General features: G+C 43.1%; 1 protein-coding gene across 3 annotated transcripts in view; it reads right to left on the reverse strand.

The window, feature by feature from the left end:
* Positions 1-475: 475 nt before the first annotated feature.
* tbxa2r (thromboxane A2 receptor) overlaps positions 476-23,723 on the reverse strand; it is a 36,968-nt gene continuing 13,720 nt past the window's right edge. For all 3 annotated transcript variants that reach the window (XM_048559955.2, XM_048559957.2, XM_048559956.2), the window contains exons 2-3: positions 15,688-16,534; positions 476-8,288 (exon numbers count right to left, since the gene is read on the reverse strand). In XM_048559955.2, coding sequence (XP_048415912.1) covers positions 8,037-8,288; positions 15,688-16,473 — 1,038 coding nt within the window. In that variant the 5' untranslated portion in view covers positions 16,474-16,534 and the 3' untranslated portion in view covers positions 476-8,036. The remainder of the gene's footprint in view (positions 8,289-15,687; positions 16,535-23,723) is intronic.

Below are 23,723 nucleotides of genomic sequence, written 5' to 3' on the forward strand. Positions count from 1 at the left end.
AGCGGGACATAACACCGGCGCTTCGTCGGAGGCTCACTGATGATGTTACCTAGAATGGTGACGAAACGTCTGAAAACTAACCTTCCAGCTCAGCGAGCAAACTCACATCCAGGCCTCTTGTTGCTTATTAGTGAGAATCTCATCAGCTGCCCCTTGTTGGACAACATTTGTTGGAAAATGGGACCTTTTGCTCCCAAAGGTGGGAATTTCCTTACTGCCAATCTCATACAATTTTCCCAACTTTCTTTCCAATGCCCACTTTGTTCAGCGGCTGAGATAATTCTGCCCATTGTTTATTATAGCTTTGATAAGAGAATAAAATGGTAACAAAGATAACAAAGTGTAGAGCTGGATGAACACAGCAGGCCAAGCAGCATCAGACGAGCAGGAAAGCTGACGTTTCGGACCTAGTTCTGATGAAGAGTCTAGGCCCGAAACATCAGCCTTCCTGCTCTCTGATGCTGTTCGGCCTGCTGTGTTCATCCAGCTCTACACCTTGTTATCTCAGATTCTCCAGCATCTGCAGTTCCTATTATCTCTGACAAAATGGTAACAAATTCTGCTATACATTAAATGCATTAAAAAATGCAAAAACTTGTTGAATTGCCAAAGTCTTAAGATGTCATTATATTGGATAAGATTAAGATGCTAGTTTAACATTCTATATTTACCACAAGATCTTTGTTTAGTTTGGTACTACTGATAGCCCTGTTGCCTCTGAAGTTGGACATCAAAACCTCAAAACTTAAAAACACTTTCTGGCTAACATTTGAATGCAGTCTTATAGGAGTGATGTGTTTTTAACTCAAACAAAATGAGTTTAACTACAATGATTGATTTCATTTGTTGTTTATAAAATGTTGTTGTATACAAACTGGCTCCCGTGTTTACTTATAGAACAAGAAGTGATTGCATTTCCACAGACACTCGTTGAATATGAAGTGTTGAACACATCATGAAACATGATAGGAAATCTTTGTTCATGTCTTTGAATGAGTAATTTGAACAGGTATTGGCTTGTACCAATCTTAAAATTGCCCTGGTGGAGCGTTTTGGTAAGGATATGAAATGCCTCCATTTTGTTCTGTACGGTCTGGCCAACCGTGTACCACCTCTGACCAATATAGTCAAGGGGCAGCTGATCTATTGCTCGGTCTCCATAGGGGCAGAATCACCAAGGAAACAATTTTAGGTACATTTCAAAGCAGCCTGCTCTCTTGGGCTCTAGTAAAACTTGGATTGGATGTCTTTCATTTTGAACATGCATTCAGCAAAAGATTTAATGCAAATTAAAGGCAACATATTGATCCTGCTGGTTGTCAGAGCAACATTGTCAGTTGAGGTCACAGTTTTGGCAAATCTTCAATTTCTTAGCAGCAAAGAACGTCAATGGAGGTGCAAGGGGGTGGGGTGATGGGAGGTGTGGGGGTTCGTTGGTGGAGGTGTTGGGTGAGGAGACAACAGTTGGAGAGTAGAAGAGATAATAGCTCATGTAATTCCACTGACCCATTGAATCTAAATCAAAATATCATTTTGGGTATTGGTGTCAAGAAAGTCAAATTCAAGCTTTGAGCCAATAGGACCTCATTCAAAATAGCAGGGGGTAGAAGTGCCAGCAGTAATTGAGCAGTAACAAGAAGATCTTAAGAAACTGGTACAGGAATTGAGTAAACACCCTTCTGCCTGGTACACAATTCAATAAAATCAATGGGCTTAGCTCAACTTTCCTATAATTCTTGACAACTTCAAAAATCTACCTTCGCTATGAATATACTCAATGATGCAGCTTCCACAGCTCTATGTGATTGACAATTCCAATATTCATAACCGTCTGAGAGAAGATATGCCCTTTCTTCTCAGTTAAGGGATTAAAGGGTTAATCTTTTATTCTGAAACTATTTGATCAGGCAGTGTTAAGTATTAGGGACTCATTATCACCTCTGGTAGCTGGCGACTATTCAATCACATGTGACTGCTGAATGCAGGCCTTGTCACCTTCACTCAGTCAGCCTGATGAAATCTGTACTGGGAAAGCCATGAATGATCCTTCCATCCCATCACCATCTGAGGCCCTTATTTAAAGATTGAGTAGTATTTAGTGCAATGGGACTTTCTGAAAAGAACCAACAGGGATTTTTGCTGGCTGTCTAGCTGTTGGGTGAGACTGTAAAGGTGTGACACCTACTCTTTGCTGCCTGCTTCACAATCCAAGGCCCCAACTTCCAGGTGAAGCATCCATTCACCTCTACTTTATTCAATCTGTCTATTATATTCACTGTTCACAATGTGGTCTCATAGAATCATAGATTCACAGATTCGACCCATCAAGTCTGCACTGACGTAACTAGTGTGCTAATTCCAATTTCCTGCACTTGTCCCATATCTTGAATGTTATGATATTTGAGGTGCTCATCTAAATATTTTTTAAAGTTTTTATGGTTTCCAGCCTCTACTACCTTCCCAGGCAGTGTATTCCAGATTCCAACCACCTGCAGAGTGAAGAACTTCTTCTGCAAATCCCCTCTGAATCTCCTGTCCCTTAAACCTAAAACTGTACCCTTTCATGATTGACCCGTCAACCAAGGGGGACAGCTGCTCTCTATTCACCCTTTCCACACCCCTCATAATGTTATACACCTCAATCATGTCTCCCCTCAGTCTTCTCTGGTCTAATGAAATCAATCCAAGCCTTTCTAGTCTCTCCTTGTAGCTCAATTTCTCCAACCCAGGCAACATGCTGGTGAACATCCTCTGTACCCCACCAGTGCTATCACATCCTTCCTGTGGTGAGGTGATCAGAACTGCACACAGTACTCCAGCTGTGGCTTGACCAATGCTCTGCACAACTTCAAGATTACTTAGTTGCTCTTATATTCCATGCCATGACTGATGAAAAGCAAAGTGTCCCACGTGCCTTCTTAACTATCCTATTCATGAGCTGTGCTGACTTCAGGGATCTGTGAATAATTACCCCAAGATCGGTTTGTTTCTCTAAGCTACCCAATGTCCTGCCATTCATTAAATAGTTCCTTATCTTATTTCTCCTTCCAAAGTGTATCACGTCACACTTATCATGGTTAAAGACCATCTGCCACTGGTCTGCCCATCTGGCCAACTCACCTTATCTTCCTGTAACCCACAACTATCTTCTTCACTGTTAACCACTCTACTGATCTTAGTGTCGTCTGCAAACTTCCCCCTACATTTTCACATACATCATTTGCGTACATTAGAAACAATAAGGGTCCCAGTACAAGTCTTTGTGGAAAACCACTGGACGCCAGCCTCCAGGCACTTAAACAGCCATCGGCCAATATTTTTTGTCCAATCTTTGTGTCCAATTATTAAGCCAATTTCTGAGCCATTTCATCAAGACTCCCCAAATTCCATGTGCTTTAACTTTTGCATTCAGTCTCCCATCTGGGACCTTGTCAAAGGCTTTGCTAAAATTCATATTAATTACAGCAACTGAAATTCCCTCATCCACCCACTTGATCACATTTTCAAAAACTTCTGACAAATTTGTTACGCATGACATCCCTCTGAAAAAGCCATGCTGCCTCTTCCTAATTAACCTATGGCTTTCCAAGTAGATATTAATTCACTCCTTCACAATTTTCTCTAATAGTTTCCCTGCCACTGACGCGAGACTCATTGGTCTATAATTTCCTGGCTTATCTTTACCATCCCTCTTAAAAAGTGGAACCATATTTGCCATTCTACAGTCCTCTGGCACTTTCCCTGTAGCCAGAGAGAAATTAAAAATTTACATCAGAGCCCCTGCAATTTTCTACTCAGCATTCCACAGCAGCCTGGGATGCACTCCATCCAGGTCAAGAGATTTGTCTGTTTTTAAGCCCAATAGACCCTCTAATACCTCCCCATTTCCTATGTCAAACTGACAAGCTCCTCACAGCCCCTTTTCCTGAACTCTGTACCTACATTCTTCTTTTTCCAGATTGAAGACCAAAGTATTCATTCAATGCCCTTCAAATATTTTGTGGCTTCACATACATGTTGCCCCCTTGGTCCCTTCTCACATCAAACATTTGTCCAGCTTCTTTCCCTAAAACCAAATCCAGCACAGCACTGCCCCTTGTTGGGCTTTCTATATATTGATACAAAAAAACTCCTATGGATATATTTCAGAAATCCACCCCCTCTAACCCTTACCACTACAACTATTCCAATTTATGTTGGAAAAGTTGAAAACTCCTGATATAATTAACTTATAATTACTCGTACACACCTCTGTGAGCTGTCTACATATTTGCTGTTCAATTTCCTTTGGGGGCCCATAGTACAGTCCCATTAAAGTGGCTGCTCCCTAAACATTCCTAAGTTCTGCACATTCAGCCTCAATGGAGGACCCTTCCAGATATTATCTCTTTATTGCAGTAGTTAAATCCTTAATTAATAGTGCCAGGATGGTGTTTACACCCTCCTCTTTTTGCCTAAAGATCCTATACCCAGGAATGTTCAGATGCCAGTTCAGCCCTTCTCTTAACCATGTTTCTGTGATGGCAACAATATAAACTTCGATGCGTCAATCTATGCCATTAACACATCAGTCTTATCTATTACACTCCTAGCATTTAAGACCAACCAACCTTGCCTTCCTCCCTTGACACTCAACATAGCTGAACTCATTGTGAATTTCTTCCTTTGCTGTAGCCTGATGTGTCTCTGTTTCATCAGTATTCCGTGTCTCTCCGACTATTTAAAACTCCTCTCAACAGTACTAGCAAACCTACCTGCCAGGATTTTGGTTCCAAAGTGGTTCAGGTGCAGACGGTGCAATTTGTACATGTCCAAACTTCCCTGAAAATGGTCCTAGTGATTCAGGAATCGAAACCTGTCTGTTTCACACCAGCTCTTTAGCCAATCATTCGTCTGTCCTAGATTTCTATTTCTAAACTCGCTAGCACATGGCACTGGGAGTAATCCAGAGATTACAGCCATTGAAGTCCTGCTTTTCAATGTATTGTCTAGCTGACTGAATTCTTGATGCAAGACCTTATTCCTTGCTTTGCTCATATTCTTGGTACCAACATGTACCATGACCTGTAACTCATCACCATCCCCTTTCAGGATGCCCCGCAGCCATTCACTGACATCCCTGACTCTGGCACCAAGGAGGCAACACATCTTCCTGGTGTCACATCTTCGGCCGCAGAAATGCTTGTCTGCTCCCCTGCCTAAAGACTTCCCTATTACTATTGCTCTCTCTTACTTCTCCTCCCCACTTCCTCCCTCCCAAACCATACTGTCAAGCCACTTGAGGTGCCAACAACTTGGCTCTGACTGCATTCCTCTGAGATTCCACCACCATGATCAGCTTCCATAATGGAATAGCAGTTAGTGAGTGTTACCACAAGTTTTTCTTTGTGGACTGATTGGTGGTCACTCATTCCCTTCTTTCCTTTAGTTCCTGGAGCTGCGGTGTGATCACTCCTTGAAAAGTACTACCCATGTAACACTCAGCCTTGTAGATGTACCACAGTATCTGCAAAGACTGGTCAATCTCCGAGACCAGAGGTCCAGCTTCTGCAGCTGGGAGCATTTCCTGCACATATGATCATATAGGATACTGGCAGCATCCAGGACTCCTGATATGATACAGGCTATACATTCCACTTGTCTGACCTCCCCTGACATCATTTAAACTTACAATTAACCCCTTAGACAAGAATTATTAGTCTTATTTTGTTAGGCTTTCTACTCTGTTCTTTAGGTAATGAGAATTTGACTGTAACTAAATTCCCACTGCTCTAAATCTGTAGGATAAGCAAGAGTTAACCAGCGACAACAGCAAGTTATCTTCCGTCTGGGCACCCTACAGCCTGGAGGACTCAAACTTGAGTTCTCCTCCCATTTCAAGTAATCTTCCCACCCATCCCCCGCTTCCCCTACCAGCACTACATCCTCTTTTCCATTGCACCTTCTGACCCTCCCTCCCAGCTACCAACCTGATTCATCCCTCCCATCAACCAACCAGGTCATACCTACTAAAAATATCCACCAATCATCACCATTCTGCCTCCACCCCTTCCCTCCCCACTCTTTGTCTGCAGCTCCCCGAGCCCCAAGTCCAGTCCTGAAGAAGGGTGATACCCAAAACGTTGACTGTTCCTTTCCTCCAGACGCTGCCTGTCCTGCTGTGTCCTTCCAGCCTCCTGTTGTTTAACCAATAGTTGTCAGGTGCCCAGTACTCACTAATCCAGAGCCTTTCTCACCTTTTGAAGCTCTATGATGTCAACAGGAACTACATTAAAGATTTTTGCAGTGATCCTGCACCTTACCACTTCCTGTGTCCCTATCCACTTCCAAACTGCTGCTGCTGCAACCTAAGTGCCCTGAGAAGACTAGGCCCAAATCCGCACCGTGCTTTATTTATAGGCTTATTGATTACTGTGTTCCTCCCTGGCTTCTGCTGCTGGATGACTGTTTTGTAGAACACCTACAAAACACCTGGTCCTGAGCTTCCAGTTGCCTGCCACTTCAACAAACTACCATGGTTCCACACCAACATTTCTGTTGAAAGCCTACTGCAGGTAGAAGCTCTAGTGAGTCTCAGTGCTAGCTTTAAAAACATTTCATTTTCCACTTGGGGACCCTACAGCTTTTAGGTCTCAAAATTGTGTCCAATAACTTTAGAGCCTGATTCCAACCTTCCATATTTTTTACCCACCCCTACACATGGTCCTGTTGTGTGACATAGGTTGGTTTTAGCACAGTCACTCATTCTCACCTGATCCTAGGCCTATTATGGCATTACTTGGGTTATTTTCAATTCAGCTCACTCATTCTCTTAGCGCTCATTATCACTTATTCAGCTTTTTGTCTGCCCTGGCCTGCTATCCATAATCTTGTTGCTTTCTTAGTCTTTTCATATCTCTCTCCCTTTCTCTGGGCTCTAGCTCAACCATTCTGATTTCCTCTCCTGATTGATATTAGTCATTAGGGTGCTATAGTCACCATTCATCAAGCAGCATGTGACTGCTGTCTTTGATAAAGGGAATGATACAAATCTTGTTATTTCTTTGCATGGATGATTTTCAGATTTGCTGCGGTAGCTATGATTTCTTCATCCTGTCCATCCTGGTAGCTTAGTAATAGAGCTGTAGCGTCATACAGTCATATAGCACAGAATATGTCATAATACGTGATCTCTTCAATGTTACATATATTTGAAAAACAATGTGATTTCTACTAGATGATCAATAGTAGATATGATATTAATATGAACTAAAAATGAGCATTAAATGCCATGGAAACCTCAGAGTTGGCTAGGATCCAGGCAAGGTTAATGGCTGTAGAAACTTCATATCATTAATAATAGCAACAAAAACAGAAATTGCTGGAAAAGCTCAGCAGGTCTGGCAGGATCTGTGAAGAGAAGTCAGAATTAACGTTTCAGCTTGAGTGACCGTTCAGAGCTCAGATTGCTGTCAGATCTGCTGTGTTTTTCCAGCAATTTCCATTTTTGTTCCTGATTTACAGCATCTGCAGTTCTTTCGGGTTGTTTTTCACATCATTGGTACTTAGTCTTGCATCTCAAATTGTAAAAAAAAATTGTCTTCCTTTATTTCAAAATCTCATTGATGTGCCAATGTACAAACTGTTTCTTACTGAAAAGTAGTTCAATAAGTTTATTTTTATGTCTCAAAACCCTTGAAATATATTTTGGTTTAAGCCAGCATATTTAAGAAATTCTCAGTAGCCAATTGAACTTCAGCTGGTACAAAAGGAAACAATGGAATCTTGGTTGCATTGCAAGCCGATTCACTATAGCCTTGTGCATACGTTACAGTACACCAGATTTTAAGGGAAAGCATTTATATCAAAATGTAGGCTGACGTAAAAATCATTTAACGTGCGCAATTCTGAAAGTCAAGTTCGGGTATCAAGCCATTTTATGATTGACGCATATTTAGATAAGCATGCTTTAATTTAATCTAAAATACACCTTCACAGTTAAGTATAAGTCAGTCTAGTTTGGTGGCACCCCTGCTGAATTCAGCTGCAATAATAGTTTATGCGGTTGTCATTGATGCTTGTGTAAATCGCCGACTATACGATGCATTTATAGTCGGATATAACGATGAAATTGAAGGCCTTGCTCGAAGACTTGGGTTAAATCGCCTCAAAACTGATCTTCTGAATAATATATAAACCCAAGGATCAAGGATCTGGTTCCATGTGGCAATTCGAATGCAAATAACAAGAGTTTGTTTCAGGGTTATGCCATTTGGTGTGTCTGTAAAAGCTTTCTTGAGGATAAGTACCTGTGAAAATCAACACAAAGTGTCATTTTCTTTTGCATCTAAATTTGCAATGACTTTATATTTGTTTCACATGTAGCTTGCCTACATCAAAAAAAATGCACTTCAATAACGCAGCAATGTAGAGGAACTTTGAGATACAGAACAGACACAATCACAAAAGGTTAGCATACAAGTCCAGTAGGCAATAGTGACAAGGATTTTTGGTCTTTATTTCAAAGGAAATGGAGTATAAATATAGGGAATGCTTACTAAAACAAAGATAGATCACACCAGGATTATTTGTGAGCTGATTTGGTTTGATCTAAGGAAAGATTATTGGCATTAGTGACAGTCCAGAGAAGGTTCACTAGGTTCATCACAAGTATGGAGGGATTGTTTATGAGGGGAGGTTGAGTAGGTTGAGCCTCTTCTCATTGAAGTTTGGAACATTTAAATTATTAGGGGTCTTGGCTGGGTGGGTGCAGAGAGGCTGTTTACTCTTGTGGGAAGATCTAGAATAAGATGGCATAAACTCAGAGAAAGGGGCTGGTATTTAACAACAGAAATGAGGAGGAATTTCTCATTCTCAGAAGATAGCAAATCTGTAAAGGGGTTCAGTCAACATGGATGACTGGTCAGCAGTGCAAAGCAATGTCAAAGCTTGGGTTCAATTCCTGCACTAGCTAAGGTTACTATGAAAGACTCTCCATCTCAACCTGTCCCTTCACCAGAGGCACGGTGAACCTCAGGTTAAACCACCACCAGTCGTATCTCTCAAATGAGAGAGGAGCCCTACGGTCCAGTAGAACAATGGTGAATTTACACTTCAGTGAAACTGTGGAATTCTTTATCACAGAGGACTATCAAGGGGATTCATTGAGCATATTCGAGGCTGAGATGGATGCATTTTTCATCAATAAGGGAATCAAGGGCTATGAGGATAAGGCAGGGACGTGGGGTTGAGGCTTAACAATTCAGCCAAGATTTAATTGAATAACAGGGAGGTACTGATGGGCTGAATAGACTACACCTGCTCCTACATTTTATGGTCTCATAGACAAGACTTTATAACAGTTGTTGTTATTAATATTTGCATTCTTCCAGATATAATGCTGTCTTTGAATAGTTTCAAATAATATTAATTTACAGAATTCATAACTCAAATCATTTTCAATACCTCAAATATTTTTCATAATCTCAGCTCCCTCTTTATTTTTATGAAGACAGGCATTGTTACATAAAACAAATGCAGTAGACCACTTTATGACACCAGACAATAAAATACCTTGTAATCCCATTTGCGCTAACTGGCAATAAATAGTAAATGCTCACTAGAACTCATTAGGATAACTTAGATTCATTCATTGCTTATCAGATCTTGTGCCTGAATGTGCTTCACAGGCAGCGAACTGTTTGAAGTGCAACAACTCTTTTAGTGCATGCAAAGGAGCTATTTTTTGTGAAAAGCAAAATTCTACAAACAGCAATGAGATGAATGGTTTGTTAACAGTTGATGTTGATTTGGGAAGACATTTTAGAGAGGCAAAATGCACTCTGCAAATGTTGCTGTGTCATCATTTAATTCCATTTCAATAAGAAGAGGACCTAAATCTCGATTCTTGTCTCCATTTCAGAGATTTGTGCACATAATCCTTACTGATGCAGAAACAGAACATCTGGGGAGAGAAAACAGAGTTAACATTTCGAGTTCTGTGACTCTCCACCAGAAATAACAGTAGCTAGAAAAATATGCTATTTATGCTGAAGGCGTGGTTGTGTTGGGGCATGGAGGTGGGGTTGGTGTGTTGTGAAGGATAGGTGGAGATGGAGCCCAGAGAGAAAGAGAGAGATATAAAAGGGATAGGCAGATGAAGTGATTATTGATCATAGGCCAGGGCAGAAGAGAAGCTGAATAAGTGATAATGAGAGCTGAGAAGAGGAGTTTATTACTGTAGGATTGGAGCCAGGACCAGGTGGATCTCATTGAGTATGAGATCCTTGACTGTGGTTGTTAATCTGGACCACTCAGGGAGTCTTGGATGGTAAATAGAAACAGATGATTCAGAAGGTCTTCTCAGTCTAAGGACTGGGTTTGAGCTGGCTGATCACAGTCCATGATAAATGAAGGGTGACTTGGGTGACAGGACGCCAGCCTCTGTGCAGTTATTTAAATTATCCTGGCTCACACTTCAATGGAGTATTGAGGGATTGCTGTACTTTTAGGACGTTGTCATCTTCAAAGCTGACATTAAGTTGCAGCTGTGTATGCTCTCGTAGCTAGATATAACGTTATAGCATTATTCAAAGTTTTATAAGGATTGCTCCCAATGTTCTGCCAATATTTACCTACAGGCCAATATCACTAAAAATTAGATTGTCTGGTCCCTCATTGCTATTTAAGGAAATGGTATGCAAATTGGTTGCATAATTTCCCTAGATTGTAAATAGTCAGAAAACTTCTGAAGTACTTCATTAATTGTGAAGTACCTTGTGATGCCTTGAGATCATAAAATGTAATACAGAATTGCAAGTTCCTTCTTTCCTTGGCTTCAGTTCAATATCTTGCAGCTGTCTCATTCTGAGTTTTGAGTCATTGTAGTAAACAGTATGAACATTTGCCAGAAGGTATTGATAACATGGAGCAAACTTTCACAACCACAGTTAGCAATAAGAATTATGGGTGTGAGTTTGCTCGCTGAGCTGGAAGGTTCGTTTTCAGACGTTTCGTAACTTTTTTTTATTTGAAAAAATATACTTTATTCATAGAATGTACAAAAAATAAAACATTTTTACACCTACCCAGTCATGCAAGCCACTACGGGTTACCCAGGGGGTATGTACACCAACTAAAGGAAAAAACAAAACAGAGAGAAAAAAAAAACAAAGCAAAGAAACCACCCCGGCAGTCGTCACCCCGCACAGTCCCAGTTGGCCCCCTGACCAGTTGGGGAAGGCACCAGCTGGGCCCAGTTACCAGGTAGGGTTCTTTTTCCTATTCTGGATGAGGGGTTTCATACGGTGGTCTTTCCCCACCACGCCTTGGCGGCGGCTGCCCCAAGCTTTAGCGCGTCCCACAGCATGAGGTCCTGGACCTTGGAGTGCGCCAGTCTGCAACACTCGGTCGGGGTCAGTTCTTTCAGCTGGCAGATCAGCAAGTTGTGGGCAGACCAAAGAGCGTCTTTCACCGCATTGATGGTCTTCCAGGCGCAGTTGATGTTGGTCTTGGTGTGTGTCCCGGGAAACAGCCCATAGAGCACGGAGACCCGCGTCACGGAGCTGCTCGGGACGAACCTCGACAAATACCACTGCATCCCCCTCCAGACCTCCTGCACATAGGCACACTCCAGAAGGAGGTGATCGACGGTCTCGTTCCCCCCCCCGCAGCCACCTCGAGGGCAGGGTGCAGTGGCGCAGAGATTCCGGGCATGCATAAAGGATCTCACTGGCAGAGCCCCTCTCACCACCAGCCAAGCAATGTCCTTGTGCTTGTTTGAAAGTTCTGGCGATGAGGCATTCTGCCAAACGACTTTGGCAGTCTGCGTGGGGAAACACACGACGGGATCCACCCTCTCCTTTTCCCGAAGGGTCTCGAGGATACTACATGCTGACCACTGCCTGACGGCCTTGTGGTCAAAGGTGTTTCCTTTCAAAAATTTCTCCACGAAGGACAGGTGGTACTGGACGGTCCAACTACTTGGAGTGTACCGCGGCAACGAGGCCAGGCCCATCCTTCGCAACACCGGGGACAGGTAGAACCTCAGTAAGTAGTGACACTTGGTGTTTGCGTACTGAGGATCTACGTACAGCTTGATGGAGCTGCACACAAAGGTAGCCATCAGGGCGAGGGTGGCGTTCGGTACGCCCTTTCCCCCATTTCCCAGGTCTTTGTACATGGTGTCGCTGCGGACCTGGTCCATCCTCGACCCCCAAATGAAGAGGAAGATGGCCCGGGTGACCACGGCGGCGCAGGTCCAGGGAATAGGCCAGGCCTGCGCCACATACAACAGTACCGAAAGCCCCTTGCACCTGACAACCAGGTTCTTACCCGCGATGGAGAGGGACCGGAGCGTCCACCTGCCCAGCTTCTGCTTCAATTTGGTGATACGCCTCTCCCAAGTCTTAGTGCATGCCCCAGCTCCACCAAACCAAACACCCAGCACCTTCAGGTAGTCTGTCCTGACGGTGAAGGGGATGAAGGAGAGGTCATCCCAGTTCCCGAAGAACATGACCTCGCTCTTACCCCTATTGACTTTGGCACCCGAGGCCAGTTCAAACTGGCCGCAGATGTCCAACAGTCTACTCACCGACCGACGATCGGTGCAGAAGATGGCGACATCGTCCATGTACAGGGAGGTCTTGACCTGAAGGCGTCCGCTGCCTGGGATAGTCACGCCCTTCAGGCTCACGTCCTTCCTGATGGAGGCGGCGAAGGGCTCCACACAGCACACGAACAAAGCAGGAGAGAGCGGGCAGCCCTGCCTGACTCCAGATCTAACAGGAAAACTGTCTGATTCCCACCCGTTGATCGAGACTGCGCTAACGATGTTGGCGTAGAGCAGCCGGATCCAATTGCAGATGCCCTCCCCGAACCCCAATTTGGAGAGGACGTCCCTCATGTAAGCATGAGAGACCCTGTCGAAGGCCTTCTCCTGGTCCAGGCTGATGAGGCAGGTGTCCACGCGCTTGTCCTGTACGTAGGCGATCGTATCCCTGATGAGCGCGAGGCTCTCAGCGATCTTCCTGCCCGGCACAGCACAGGTTTGGTCAGGGTGAATCACTGACTCCAGGACAGACCTGACCCGGTTGGCTATGACATTGGCCAAGATTTTGTAGTCCACGTTCAATAGTGAAATGGGACGCCATTCTTAATTTCTTCCCTCTCCCCCTTCCTCTTGTAGATGAGGGTGATGATGCCCTTCCTCATGGACTTGCACATTTCCCTGCCTGAAGTGCACTATAGTACACCTCCAGCAGGTCCTGGCCGACCAGGCCCCACAGAGCGGAATACAGCTCGACCGGTAAGCCGTCGCTTCCGGGAGTCCTATTCCTCTCCAAGGACTTGAGGGCTCTGGTCAGCTTGTCCAGGGATATTGGCCGGTCCAGCCACTCCCTCGTGCCGTCGTCTAAGACCTCCGTGATAGACGACAGGAACGACTCGGAGGCCGTGCTGTCCGTGGGCTTCGTGTCGTACAGTCCGGCATAGAAGGATCTGCTGGTCCTCAAAATGTCGGGCCGAGATGACGTCACCGAGCCGTCGTCCTCCTTCAGCCGGCTAAGCACAGAGCTCTCTTTGTGCACCTTCTGAAAGAAGAAACGCGAGCACGTCTCGTCCTGCTCCACGGAGCGGACCCTGGACCGGAAGATTATCCTGGAGGCCTCCGCGGCGAAGAGCGAGGCTTGCTGGCCCCTCACCTTGCGGAGGTCCTCCGTGTCATCGACCCCCATCAACTGCAGAAGGAGCAGGTTCTGCACCCTTTTCTGGAGTCACGACAGCTTTCCCCCCCCTCTCTCTTGCCTTCTGAACACCCTTGAGGACAAAGAACCTCTTGATGTTCTCCTTCACCGTCTCCCACCAGTCGCCTGGAGACTCAAAGAGGAGTTTCACGGTTCTCCAACCGGCGTACTCCCTCTTAAGCTCCTCGACGTTCTCTGGGGTCAACAGAGTCGTGTTGAGCTTCCACGTCCCCTTGCCGGCCTGCTGGTTGTCCTGTAAGTGACAGTCAGCCAGCAGGAGGCAGTGGTCAGAGAAGAACACCGGCTCGACGCTTTGTGTGCGGCTGCATCAAGCTGTGCGTAGATCCTCAGTACGCAAACACCAAGTGTCACTACTTACTGAGGTTCTACCTGTCCCTGGTGTTGCGAAGGATGGGCCTGGGCTTGTTGCCGCAGAACGCTCCGAGTAGTTGGACCGTTCCGTACCACCTGTCCTTCGTGGAGAAATTTTTGAAGGGAAACACCTTTGACCACAAGGCCATCAGGCAGTGGTCAGCACGTAGTATCCTCGAGACCCTTCGGGAAAAGGAGAGGGTGGATCCCGTCGTGTGGTTCCCCACGCAGACTGCCAAAGTCATTTGGCAGAATGCCTCATCGCCAGGACTTTCAAACAAGCACAAGGACATTGCTTGGCTGGTGGTGAGAGGGGCTCTGCCAGTGAGATCCTTTATGCATGCCCGGAATCTCTGCGCCACCGCACACTGCCCTCGAGGTGGCTGCAGGGGGGACGAGACTGTCGATCACCTCCTTCTGGAGTGTGCCTATGTGCAGGAGGTCTGGAGGGGAATGCAGTGGTATTTGTCGAGGTTCGTCCCGAGCAGCTCCGTGACGCGGGACTCCATGCTCTACGGGCTGTTTCCCGGGATGCACACCGAGACCAACATCAACTGCGCCTGGAGGACCATCAATGCGGTGAAAGACGCTCTTTGGTCTGCCCGCAACTTGCTGATCTGCCAGCTGAAAGAACTGACCCCGACCGAGTGTCGCAGACTGGCACACTCCAAGGTCCAGGACCTCATGCTGAGGGACGCGCTAAAGCTTGGGGCAGCCGCCGCCAAGGCGCGGTGGGGAAAGATCATGGTATGAAACCCCTTGTCCAGAACAGAAAAAAGGGCCCTATCTGGTAACTGGGCCCAGCTGGCGCCTTCCCCAACTGGTCAGGGGACCAACGGAGACTGTGCGGGGTGACGACTGCCGGGGTATTTTCTTTGCTTTGTTTTTTTCTTCTTTGTTTGTATTTTTTCCTTTAGTGGGTGTACGTACCCCCTGGGTAACCCAGAGCGGCTTGCATGACTGGGTAGGTGTGTAAATATGTTTTGTTTTGTACATCTTACAAACAAAGTATATTTTTTCAAATAAAAAAACAGGTAATGAAACGTCTGAAAACGAACCTTCCAGCTCAGCGAGCAAACTCACATCCAGAACCTCAACCTGAGCTACAAATCTTCTCAAAACTCGCTAATAAGAATTATGCCCCGGAAGAGTTTCGATATTATGTCCATATTAGCAAGGAACATTGGAAAAATAACATTTCAGATTTTTGAATGAAAACTCAATAATTTGACATCAGCCTTCTATTTCATTATTTTCATGAGTGTCAGAACTGACTCCTTTCACTTCGTTAAATGTGTCCAATTGGATAGCCAGGTGAAGCTTACGTCCCTTATAAACTCACATTTCAAACACATCACACATCTAACAGCCAAAACACAGGGAAAGAATTGCCTAGGCTTAATACATTAAAGAACTACACAGCGATGTTAACATTTAGTCTGAGTGGCTGAAATGTGTGCTCTGTTATGTTTACCTATGCCTCACTATAGGCCCCTTTCTACTGTTAACCTGTACATGGTATGGGAAAGGTCAGTTAGCAAGTTACTCAGTAATTAACAATGTTAAAACAGTATTTAAACGTATTTGTACTTACTAACAATGGCGTCCAGCAGACTGTTGCAATAACCATTATACCCAACAGTTGTACCATCATCTCCACTTCATGATCTCGGCTCCTTTCAACAGTTAATCGATTGAAGCATACTTTGAACAGTGTAACCACGCTGATTGTGTTCAGGAAAACAGACACCGCCAGAGATAACAATCCCACACTAGAGAACAATATTGAAAATCCAACATCGCTTGGGCTGTTTGTCATGTTAAAGAAACACCAGGAATTAGGCCATTGGTGAGTATAATGTCCAAGTCCACAAATGGGAAGCAATGCAACACAAAAGGAAAACAGCCATATTATAAACACAGTACACCAAGCACGTCGTTTTGAAGAATTGGTAGAACGTAAAAATGGCTTGTTTATTCCTAAAAATCGTTCAACGGCCATGGTTGCCCCAAGCAACAGAGGGCTGAGTCCAAAGAACACCATTGAAAATCCCAAAAACCGACAAAGGTGGCACTGAGGATCAACTTCATCCCACTCGAAATCTAAATGATGATAAGTCACAACAATAGAGGCAGTTGTAGCAAGACCTAAAAAATCTGTCACAACCAAGCCACATAGGAAAATCAAAAACGAGGATCTTGATCTGCTCTGTGCTTTTCTGTAAGCGCTTATTAGCACCACAAAAGCGATCAGGTTTGACATAAGTCCAACAGCTGCAAATGCGGTTGAGAACCAAGGAGAAGCATGTGTGCTATTCGAACTGTTTTGGCTCAGCATCCTAAAATGGCACACAGCTGGTATCACAATGGTTTCATTCATGGTGTTTCAGATATGGTTTACTTCCTCAGAGCTGTGTATTGGGTGAGTTATTTTTCGGAACCTTAAAAACAAGAAACCAAAGTTAATGTATGTAGATATAGATGCCTACGCTGATAATCATTCTAACAAATCTCCAATTTACTAAAAAATTTCACGTCAAGCTATTACAGTATTATGTATGTAAAACAATGAAAATATTATATGTCTACGTTGATTGTTATATTATAATGTGGGATTGTAACATTAATTTGGACCAAAATACAGATATGCTAAGAAGAAAACAATGTAATATTTAGGCTGAACTGCAAAGAGATATTGAGAGATAGTTAAACAGCTAACTTCAGGAGGAAAACTTAAAAAGACTGGGATTGTTTTCACTGGAAAGACAGCGGCTGAGAGGAGGCCTGATAGACATCTACAGAATTATGAGAGGCACAGACAGGTTGGATAGTCAGAGGTTTTTTACCAGGGTTGAAGTTTCAATTACAAGGGGACATAGGTTCAAGATGAGAGGGGGAAAATTAAAGGGAGATGTACAAGTAAGTTTTTCATGCAGAGAGTGGTAGGAGCTTGAAAGGCACTGCTAGAAGAGGTGGTAGAAGCAGGAACATTGGTTACATTGAAGAGGCATCTGAATGGTAACATGAATAGAGAGGGACTAGAAGGATATGGGCCAAATAAGGGCAGAAGGTTTGTTTTTTAGTTTTATTAGAGCATGATGATTGCCACTGGTTTGGAGGACCAAAGGGCCTGTAATGCATTTATGAAAGGAATCACCATCCTTTAACTACTTTTAAAAATATTTCAAATTTATATCAAAATGCACATTTTGAAATTGATAGTCAAAAACAGTAATGTTCAATGTATGGAGGTAAAGGTCATATGGTTGAAAGCTTAACTAGAAAGATTCCCCTTGAAGTAAACTTTCAAAGTTGAACCCAGAAGTAGAGACTTGAATGAATTCAGAGAGGCAATTCCTAAAAGGCCAGGAAAAGGAAAGTGAAGGCTAGACTACCTTGAACAGTGCTACCATTTGGAAAGGGTAAAAGAAGCAGATCAATACTATCCTTCACAGTGTATTGACTTTATAACTGAACTGAAATAAATTGCAGGACCAAAGGGAAAGATCAAGGGAGTGGAACTAATTGGACTGCTCTTTCAAGAACTAGCAAAGGGCAGACAGGTGAATGACCACCTTCCATACTATATGAATATTCAGGCAAAAAGATGAAAATGTGAATAGTGTAAGAAGAGATGCACAGCTGGTGGAGGTTGGAGGAAAGCTTGAATGAGCAATGGGTGGATACAAAGTTAAGGCTGAAAACTTTAAGCTGAATGTGGGCCGGCGATGGTCGGGGACGATGACTGATTTCTAACATTCACATATGTGATGTATTATAGTTTGCACAGTAGCTTGGGAGTGATTGATTGAATCAAATATAAAAAATAACTGTGGCTTATCATTTTAAGATAAAATTTTAAAGATATTTTAACACAATGTCATCAATATTGTCAACATTTTGTACAAAACAATGCATAGCTCTTACTAAAGATTATGGTACATCACTACACTTGTATCATTATTTGGTGGTATCTTGCAAAAGTGAAATTCTGTAAGGGCTGGACACCTAAAAGAAAAGAGAGCTGACAATGCTGTAAATGCAGAAAGTCAGACAGCACTTACAGAAAGAGAAACAAAACTAGTGTTTCACCAGGACTGGAAAAAGATAGAGTTAATTTTTTTTTCAGCAATTAGAAAGCAGAGAAATGATGAGAAGAGAAGAATAAAACAGTATTATGCCCAAACCCACGTGAGGTTCCCAAATATGTTCCAGATGGGATGTGAACTGCCCTGATTACTTTAAAATACCTTGTAGATTCCTTTTTCCCAGATCCCAATGGACGTGTGCTTTAAAAGCACCCAACCTAAGCAGGCTCTCGTGTTAACAAAGGGTGAGTTTATTAAAAACTAAGTGTAAGAAGGATTAGTAGCAGAATGCGTATACATCAGATTAGAAATAAGAAGGGAGTCTGAAAAGATAAACATTTTAGAAAAGATACGCTGATCAGTTTTGGCATTGTTTGCAATGACCAGATTGGCCATAGTAGAGGAGGTTACTGATAATGCTGGAATTGGTAGTTCAACAGTTAGTTTTACACTCCTTAGCATTGCAGATTGGTTGAGATTCTTTAGTTTGGATTACTTTAGACTGTGATTGAATTGAAGCATTCAGGGTGAAAAAAGAACCCTTTTGTTGCTCTGGTTCCTTACTTCTGGCTGTTAGCTAGCTGAGTTTGAGTGTTCAAGAATTAGACAGCGTCTTCACCTGCAACACAGGAGTGGCTAGGGCATTCGGACAGTTCTTTGACTATGACCATCAAAGTACACTAATTGTCTGAAACCAGGCTATGATACGTGATAATTTTCAGTCCTAATAGCACAATGTGGTAAAGTTAAAAATTGTGTTTTAACCCCTGCGCTTGTGCATTTTCTAAAGGGATAAACATAAAGTTTGTGTGCAGTTTGGGAGATAATCCAAAGCGGGGTGGCTTGCTGTTGAGCAAAAGCACATTAACTTTTCACTTTATGTGTAAACATAACATATCACAGTCAAGTCTGGTCTCTTCCCCCCATCTTAGAAGTGTTATATTTTTGAGTTTCCATTGCATCTGTAGGTATTCCATGATTGTGTCTCTTGTCAGATAGCCACTTAATTTACATTTGCAGCTATTTTTTGCATTCTCTTTTTAAAAAAATATGTACTTTGGAATTATAAGTTAAATATATCTAAAACAAAAGTAAAGCTACAACATAACATCTATTTGGCAATGTGGAAAATTGTTTGACTACATCCTTCCCACAAAAGAAATGACAAATCTAATCTGGCCTCTCACCAATCCATCAGGCAAGTCTCAATCTTCCACACACCAATGTTCAGTTTAGATTCTAGATTCTTTAGATGCTAAAATAAAAACCAAAAGAACTGTGGATGCTGTAAATCAAGAACAAAAACAAAGTTGCTGGAAAAGCTCAGCAGGTCTGGCAGCATCTGTGAAGGAAAGAACAGAGTTAATGTTTCGGGGTCACTGAAGGGTCTTCAGACCGGAAACACTAACTCTGTTTTCTCCTTCACAGATGCTTTTCCAGCAACTTTGTTTTTGTTGTTGTTGATGTTGTGTTAGATTCTGCTATGACTACTCGCTCAATACCTCAATACCGCTAATATGGAGCAGTACGTGATTGGGTATGGCAAAAAGCCCACATAAAACTAAATTCGATAAGAATCAGGCAGAATGGTCACAGTCATACCTTTCACAAAGAAAAATAATTGTCTTTGTTGGAAGTGAATCAACTCAGACCCAATACATTGCTGCAGGTGTTTCTTTGAGGCCAAGGCTTTATTATTTACTCGAATCCAAATGTAGGATATTTGCTGAAGATTGCATTACATTCGGTTACAAATGTAGCTCCTCAGATAATGAAACACCTATGCCTGTATGCACCAAGATAACATGCAGGGTGGGAAAATATGGTTGAAATAATATTCATAGCACACAATAACAATCTCCAACAGAAAAATATCTAAACAGTTCCCCTTGGTAGTCAAAGGCATTTGCCATGGTTGAATTCCAGATGATCAACATCCAGGGATCACTGAGTTCTGAGCTCCCCAAAGCCTTTTCACCACCTACAAAGCACAGGTCAGGCTGTGATGCATTACCCTTCACTTGTTCTGAAGAACACAGCTCAGTATTACACCAGACCATTGACATCATCCGGCACAAACCTACATATTTGTTGACACCTCATTCAGCTTGAACTTTCACTTTCTCTACATCTCCCCACCTAACTTGTTGGTGAAGGTTTTGCTCTGGATGCTGAGCTTGCCTTGTCGTTCCTTCTACGGCTGCTACAGTCTCTCACTGGTAGTCACTGTGTTTAAGCTGCTGTCTATGTTTTCTTAAAGGTATATGCTGATAAAATAGCAAACTCACTTTTGTTGAATATATTATTATCTATTTCTTCTGAATCTCTTAGATGCCTTTCATCATTGAAATTTTGGATCTCAACAAAGATGTCCAATGCTAATCACCATGTGCTAATACCCTGATTGCTATTGCTTAAACCTTGTGGTATGAGCCACTTCTAACAACCCACATCGGAGTAAATCTGTGTCAAAGTTATTTAGAGTAGTTTGCTGCCATAAATCCTGCATCTATATTGTGTCTGGGCCCTATGTATTGATTAGTGGTAGAGGATATGGTGGTGCACAATCTTGGCAGAGGAGGTAATGATCTTAGATAACAAGATGGTTTATTGCCTATAGCAATAAGCCCAACTCCATTACTAGGCAGGCATAATTACTAGGAGTAACAGAAACAGTACTGAATACACTGCTCCTATGAAGGTTAGTGTGCAATTACTTGTCTCCATACATGCATTGTGTGTGACATCTTCAAAACGGGTGGAGCTCAATGAGCATTATCTTGTTTGCAACCATTATCTCACACAAAACCCAGTCAGAGCACAGGCCATCACTTCTGATGGACCAATGCCATCACTGAAATAAGAATCTGGAGCTGTGAGTTCAAATGTCATCACAGCAGCTGGAGGACACAAATTCCATTCAGAACATGTGGAATAAAAAGTGATTGCAAGTGACAGTGATCATGAGACTGACCAGAAAGTGTCTCCAGAGCCACAATAAACTGAATGCCTCTGAATTGCATGACAGTTGCATTCAAAAAGATCACTCACCAACATCTTCTCAAAGGGCAGTTAGTGATATGCAATAAATACTGGTTTTACCAGTGATGCCTTCATTCCATGAATGAATGAAGAAAAATTATTGCTATGTCCATGTAAGGAGACAAGTAATTGTACACTAACTTTCATAGGGGCAGCTGTATTTAGTACTGCTACTGACATTCCTAGTAATTATGCCTGCCCAGTGATGGAGTTATACTAATTGCAATCAAGCTGTCTTGGTAGCTACGAACAGTGCCTCCTCTGTATTCAGTTTGAGCAGGTTTGTGCAAGTTTGCTGTGCACAAATTAGCTGCATTTCCTACAATGGTGAATGCACTTCAAAAGTACCTAATTGATCATAAAATCCAATGATATTCTCTGGCTTTGAAAAGCATTACAGGTAATTAAATAGAAGACTTTCTTTCTTTCTCAGCTATATCCCATACCTCCCTATCTCTGATCCTTACACTTTTCTGTTCCTGAGCCCCATTTGCATTCTGTTGCTTTTTTTAGTCTTATAGACAAATTGACCTTGAAATCTCACAAGCCACCAATGTGATCTCTTTCAATTCTGTGACCCAGCACCAGCTCCCCATTCTACTGACTCTACAATGCTATGGACAGCCTGACTTTTATTCTACTAACGGTGACAAAAACCATCAAGTCAAAACCATTAGCCATTCTTCCCAAACACTACGGAACTCTCTTTTTCTAGATGTCTTCACTGCTACCTTGAGCAACTTTGCCGCAATCTGTCCTCCAAAGTTACAAGATAACACAATGTGGGGCTGGATGAACACAGCAGGCCAAGCAGCATATATGCTCCTGAGATGCTGCTTGGCCTGCTGTGTTCATCCAGCCCCACACTTTGTTATCTTGGATTCTCCAGCATCTGCAAGTCTCATTATCTCCAAAGTTACATCCCTGTTATTGGCACGGAATAAGAAAATGTACAAATTTTTCCATAGGGGATAGCATGACCATTAGTGGGTTTGATAATGTAATTTTTCAAAATTTTCCCTGCACTCAATAGAAATAAAGAACTAGTCTGAAATGACTTAATATTTTTATGAAAGTCGAAAAAATTTGAAACTGAAAATTAGAGAGACAGAGGATGTCCAAGAACATGATATCATCAGATAGCAATGCTTTTCATTTATATACAAAAGAATTGAAGTATGTGAATGTATTACATAGTTCTACAATTAGGAGATAACTTGTTTACTTAATACAAGCTTTTATAACCATGTTAGAACATAGAAAAGTACAGCACAGTACAGGCCTTTCGGCCCACGATGTTGTGCCGTGGAATAATCTTAATCCAAAAATAAAATAACCTAACCTACATTCCCCTCAATTCACTGCTGTCCATGTGCATGTCCAGCAGTCGCTTAAATGTCACTAATGACTCCGCTTCCACGACTACCACTGGTAAACTATTCCATGTGCTCACAACTCTCTGGGTGGAGAACCTCCCTCCGACGTCTCCTCTATACCTTCCTCCTAACACCTTAAAACTATGACCCCTCGTGGCAGTCAATCCTGCCCTGGGGAAAAGTCTCTGGCTATCGACTCTATCCATGCCTCTTATTACCTTGTACACCTCGATCAGGTCACCTCTCTTCCTCCTTCTCTCCAGAGAGAAAAGTCCGAGCTCAGTCAACCTCTCCTCATAAGACAAGCCCTCCAGTCCAGGCAGCATCCTGGTAAACCTCCTTTGCACCCTCTCCAAAGCCTCCACATCTTTGCGATAATAGGGCGACCAGAACTGGACACAATATTCCAAGTGTGGTCTCACCAGGGTTTTGTAGAGCTGCAGCATAACCTCGCGGCTCTTAAACTCGATCCCCTGTTAATGAAAGCCAAAACACCATATGCTTTCTTAACAACCTTATCCACCTGGGTGGCAACTTTGAGGGAGCTATGCGCTTGAACACCAAGATCCCGCTGTTCCTCCACACTGCCGAGAATCCTGCCTTTAATCCTATATTCAGCATTTAAGTTCGACCTTCCAAAATGCATCACTTTGCATTTATCCAGGTTGAACTCCATCTGCCATTTCTCAGCCCAGTTCCGCATTCTGTCAATGTCTCGCTGAAGCCTGCAATAGCCCTCGATACTATCAACGGCACCTCCAACCTTTGTGTCATCAGCAAACATACTAACCTACCCCTCAACCTCCTCATCCAAGTCATTTATAAAAACTACAAAGAGCAGAGGCCCAAGAACAGAGCCCTGCGGGACACCACTCAGCACTGACCTCCAGGCAGAATACTTACCATCTACAACCACTCTCTGCCTCCTGTCAGCCAACCAATTTTGAATCTAGACAGCCAAATCACCCTGTATCCCATACCTCCTGACTTTATGAATGAGCCTGCTGTGGGGAACCTTATCAAATGCCTTGCTGAAGCCCATGTACACCACATCCACTGCTCGACCCTCGTCAACCTTTCTCGTGACTTCCTCAAAGAACTCAAAAAGATTTGTAAGGCATGAC

This window comes from Stegostoma tigrinum, chromosome 30, assembly GCF_030684315.1.
Source record: "Stegostoma tigrinum isolate sSteTig4 chromosome 30, sSteTig4.hap1, whole genome shotgun sequence".
NCBI classification, from domain to species: domain Eukaryota; kingdom Metazoa; phylum Chordata; class Chondrichthyes; order Orectolobiformes; family Stegostomatidae; genus Stegostoma; species Stegostoma tigrinum.